Source organism: Chenopodium quinoa, unplaced genomic scaffold, assembly GCF_001683475.1.
Source record: "Chenopodium quinoa cultivar QQ74 unplaced genomic scaffold, ASM168347v1, whole genome shotgun sequence".
Classification (NCBI taxonomy): Eukaryota; Viridiplantae; Streptophyta; class Magnoliopsida; order Caryophyllales; family Amaranthaceae; genus Chenopodium; species Chenopodium quinoa.
The window spans coordinates 4,561-9,652 of NW_018744878.1; the positions used below are offsets into that span (position 1 = coordinate 4,561).

The 5,092-nt window shown below is 33.3% G+C and overlaps 1 protein-coding gene across 1 annotated transcript; it reads left to right on the forward strand.

Annotated features, from left to right (window-relative positions):
• The first annotated feature begins 2,612 nt into the window (after positions 1–2,612).
• On the forward strand, positions 2,613–5,092 carry LOC110705339 (zinc finger MYM-type protein 1-like). The gene is made up of 2 exons (XM_021883172.1): positions 2,613–4,052; positions 4,169–5,092. The coding sequence occupies exons 1-2, from the start codon at positions 2,613–2,615 to the stop codon at positions 5,090–5,092; spliced, it is 2,364 nt and encodes a 787-aa protein (XP_021738864.1).

Here is a 5,092-nt window from a genome sequence, read left to right on the forward strand (position 1 = left end):
ATTAGAGCTGAAGTGAAATGAAATGAAAATAATCGTATGAGAACAGACCCTAAATGATTAAAATGATTAATGCAATGTTTACTAAAGGATTAATGATTACCCGATGTTTACTAAATGATTAATGCAATGTTTACTAAAGGATTAACGCAATCCAAATCGTACTATGAGTTTTAAATATTTAAGTAATTGATCAAATTGATACTACTACCTCTGATCTATTTAATAACGTTCTTAACATTTTACTTTTTCACCTTTATCAATGTGGAACTTTAATCATATATGAGTATATCATTAATTTGTGATTTCCTTTATGTATAAATTACATATAATGGAAAAATAAAATTTGGTGTCAAAAAAAAAATGCTAAGAACATTGTGAAACATAGGTAATATTCTTAACAAAATAAAATACCCTACAAAAGTTGGCCTTGAGAAAATTCCTTACTAAGCTAATTAGAATCTGAAACCTAGACTAGAAACATAATTAATGATGCATGAGAAGAAGAAAAACATGCCTTTAATTTTGTCGTCTAAAGTGTGTACATCATTTTAGTGGCTGAAATATTGAAATATAAATACTGAGTACTTAACTAAAGAATTAGAATCTTTTTTTTTTTTTTTTTTTTTTTTTTTTTTTTTTTTTTGCTTTGCCTTAATTTTATTCTATGCAATTTTATGATGTATAAATATATAAGAGAGAAATATATACGGAGTATAAGAGAAACATTGTAATTTGTAAATAAATATGCTAGTCCTTGTTATAATTGTTTTGTAGGTATAAGAAGAAAAATTAGTAACCTAATACGTCTAGAATTATATGATTGGTAAAATAATAAGGATGACACATATCTTAAATTAATAATTTGAGTCACATGAAAATTTTGTAAAATTTAAGCATGTTGTATTGTATTTTTACGGAGTACCAATTTTAATTTTGACTTTCCATTTTAAAAAAGGTATTTCATATACAAAAGTTGTATTGAGATGGTGATTGCTATTGCTTTAGCATGTTGAATTGTTGGTGGTCCGGTGTGGGAACAATGGTACTAAACTACTAACTAGTCATGTTGTTATTGTTGTTGTTAAGATTGCCTCCTTTTTAATGAGTTACTTTCTTTGTTTAAATTTAGTTGACATTTTATTATTTATGCCAGCTCAAAGTTGTTATACAACATATTTAATTGCCTTGGCATCAAATATTCAAAATAAATTAATAATGTGTACATAAATCAACTAATATGAAGAAAAGGGATTATATGATAGCAATGGTACTAAACTACTAACTAGTCATGTTGGGAATCAATCGTGTTGGCATGAAAATAAGTCCTAACCCACCCCAAACCCAACAAATTAAAGCAAGTGATGCATTGTATGTATATTATTTTCAAAATTTGACACAAGTCTAGCATAGGCATGACGGGGTAGTTCATGTGTCAATCCGTTAATAATTGATAATTTTACAAAAAAAAAAAACCCGTGAAAAGATTAGTAATTAAAATTAAAGTCTACCCCACTGACGTGCACATGGACTGGTTCATGTAAATAGGCTCTATGTATAGAATATCAGTCTAACATGATATTATTTTTTCTTAAACCGTTGTAAATATTATCCGCTTAAAAATAATACACGATTGCACGATATGTGGGCCTGATCGATCCGACTCATACAGGGGCGGAGCTAGAAGGGGACGAGTGGGGACACTTGTCCCCCCATTTTCAAAAAAAAAAATTAAAAAAAAAAAAAAATTTAAAAAAAAAAAAAAAAAAAAAAAAGCAATTACAATCCTGTTGCGTTGCGACATTTTCCAGCCAGCCAAAGCCAAACCCTAAGTTTTTCAATTTTCAATTTCTCTCTCTTCGATTCGCCCTCGCCTTCGTCCGTTCGCCGGCAGTCTTCGTCCGTTCGCCGGCAGTTCGCACTTCGCAGCAGTGACGAGGTTCAACAGCCGCCCTTGAGCCTTCGTCCTTCCTCCTTCGTGACTTCGTGTGTTCGTGACTTCGTCTGTTCGCCTAGCCGTCTGTTCGTCCACCGTTCGCCGGCAGTTCGCAGCAGTGACGAGGTTCAACAGCCGCCCTTCAGCCCTTGAGCCTTCGTCCTTCGTGAATCGTGACTTCGTGTCTTCGTGACAGCGTGACAGCGTGACTTCGATCGACACTTCGTCTGTTCGTCATATGCATTTCAATGGAGGTATGAATCAATGAATGTATGATTAATTGAATAATTGATTACTTGTTTTGTTGTTTAAATGTTTAATTGTTTAAATTTACAGTAAATCTGAAATTCTGAATTTCATATTTTTATTACTTGTTTAAATGTTTAATTGTTTATATTTTTATTGTGAATTTGTCATTTGTGGCCTTGTGGGTATTGATTATTGAATAATTTGAATTGATAAATGATTATTGATTTATATTTGTTTGATTGTTTCCCCTGTTAGAGTTTTTGGTTGTTTTTGTGAAATGTGAATTTAAATTTATTAATTATTGTAAATTATTGAAATGTGTAGTTGAATTAGAAATTTAAAATCTTAGCCTCTTAGGTTTTGTTATTATGTAATGATGTGGATTGTGGTCTTGTGGAAATTGATATATAATTTTCGATTTAATTAGGAAATGTCAAACGATTCACCAAATTCAAACAAATCAAAGGCAACTAAACAACCCGATCTTCGACAATTCTTGTTTAAAAGAACGAAACTCAATGAAAATGAGTCCAATGAAAATGAGTCCAATAACTCACCTTCATTTAGCTCCCCTCAAAGTCAAGAAAATAGTATGGAAATGGGTGGTTCAAGTAATAGTAATGTACCATTAGAGGAAGATTTGGTGTATGATGTTGAACTTCTTCCTCATGATCCGGGAAAAAGAATAAACATTATGGATTACCCCGCAAATGAACGAAATGCTGTTAGGAGGGGTTATATTCTTAAAAAACCTTGCCAACCAAAAACTCATGACTTCCCTACAAGACAAGTGTCTGGTTTGCGTCGCTTTAGTGTTCATTGGTTCAACAAATGGGATTGGCTTGAATATAGTATTGAAAAAGATGCTGCATTTTGTTTTGTATGTTACTTGTTCAAGAATGAAGTTGGTATTAAACCGGGGGGTGATGCATTTGTTGATGGAGGGTTTAGGGCATGGAATAAACCGGAAAGATTTGAGAAGCATGTTGGTGGAATTAAAAGTGCTCATAATCTTGCTTATGAGAAATATGTGAATTTAAGAGATGAAAAAAAGAAATCAATCTTGAATGTGATTGACAATGCAAGTGATGTGATTAAAAGTGAATATTTTATCCGCTTGAAAGCATCTTTATCTTGTTTAAGATTTCTTTTGGGGCAAGGTTTGGCATTTCGTGGACATGATGAAAGTGGGGAGTCATATAATAGGGGTAATTTCCTTGAGCTTTTGAAGTGGTTAGGAGAAAAGGTTGAGGAAGTAAGGATACATACTCTTGAAAATGCACCTAAAAATTGTCAAATGACTTCCCCTCCTATTCAAAAGGACATTATTAACTGTTGTGCCAAAGAAACAACTAGGTGCATAATAGAAGAAGTTGGTGATGATTACTTTGCTATATTGGCCGATGAGTCAAGTGATGTGTCCCAAAAAGAACAACTAGCTCTTGTTTTGCGTTTTGTTGATAGAGATAGTGGAAAGGTAATGGAGCGATTTTTAGGCATTGTTCATGTTGCTAATACTACCGCTTTAACTCTTAAAGATGCAATCATGTCTTTACTTGTTGAACATTCATTGAGCCCATCTATGATAAGAGGGCAAGGGTATGATGGAGCTAGCAACATGAAGGGTGAAATAAATGGCCTTAAGACTTTGATTATGAATGATACTCCAAGTGCCTACTATATACATTGTTTTTCTCATCAACTTCAACTAACATTAGTTGTCGTTGCTAAAAAGAATGATAGTTGTGGTTGGCTTTTCGAGATACTTGGAAATTTGTTGAATGTGGTTGGAGTTTCTTGCAAGAGAAGAGAAATGATTCGTCAAGATCAAGCTCAAGAAGTTGCTCGAGCCTTGGATGTTGGGGATATTGTGAGTGGATCGGGTTTAAATCAAGAACTTGGTTTGAGTAGGCCCGGGATACTCGTTGGAGTTCTCATTACAAGTCACTTTTAAATGTCATCCTCTTATTTCCTACAATTATTAAGGTGCTTGTACAAATTGGGAAGCATGGTGCATCGGAAGATAAGTTCAAAGCTCAAATTGTTTTAGGACAATTAGAGTCATTTGACTTTATTTTTGTTGCTCACTTGATGTTGACTATTTTTGGATACACTAATGATTTGTGTGTTGCTTTGCAAAGAAAGGAGCAAGATATTGTAAATGCCATGGAACTTGTCACTTATACAAAAACGGTGTTGCAAAAAATGAGGGAGCGAGGATGGGATACTCTCTTAAACAAGGTAACTTCATTTTGCACTAAACATGGTGTTGTTATTCCCACTATGGATTCTCTTTATGTTCCTCATGGAAGATCAAGACGTTTTGTTGAAGAAGCAACAAATGAACATCATTTTCGGGTTGGAATTTTCTTAAGACTAATTGATTTGCATCTTCAAGAACTTGATGAACGATTTAATGAGAGGAATATGGAGTTACTATTATGTATGGCTTGTTTAAGTCCTAAAGATAACTTCTCATCCTTTGATAAAGATAAGGTACTTAAACTTGCCTCTTTTTATCCCGAAGAATTTTCAAGCTTTGATTTGATGGCTCTTGAATATCAACTTGATGTATTCATGGAGAATATGCTAAATGATGAAAGATTTCAAGGTTTAAATGACCTTAATTCTCTTTCTATGATGCTTGTTAAAACCAATAAGCATAAGACTTTTCCTCTTATTCATTTGCTTATCAAGTTGATGTTGATTCTTCCCGTTGCCACGGCAAGTGTTGAAAGAGTGTTTTCTGCAATGACATGTGTCAAAAACAAGTTGCGAAATAGCATGGGTGATCAACTTATGAATGATTGTTTGGTCACTTTTATTGAGAAGGATGTCTTCTTACAAGTTTCCGACGAAAAGATTATTGATCGATTTCAAAGTATGAAGACTCGAAGAATGAACTTGTAA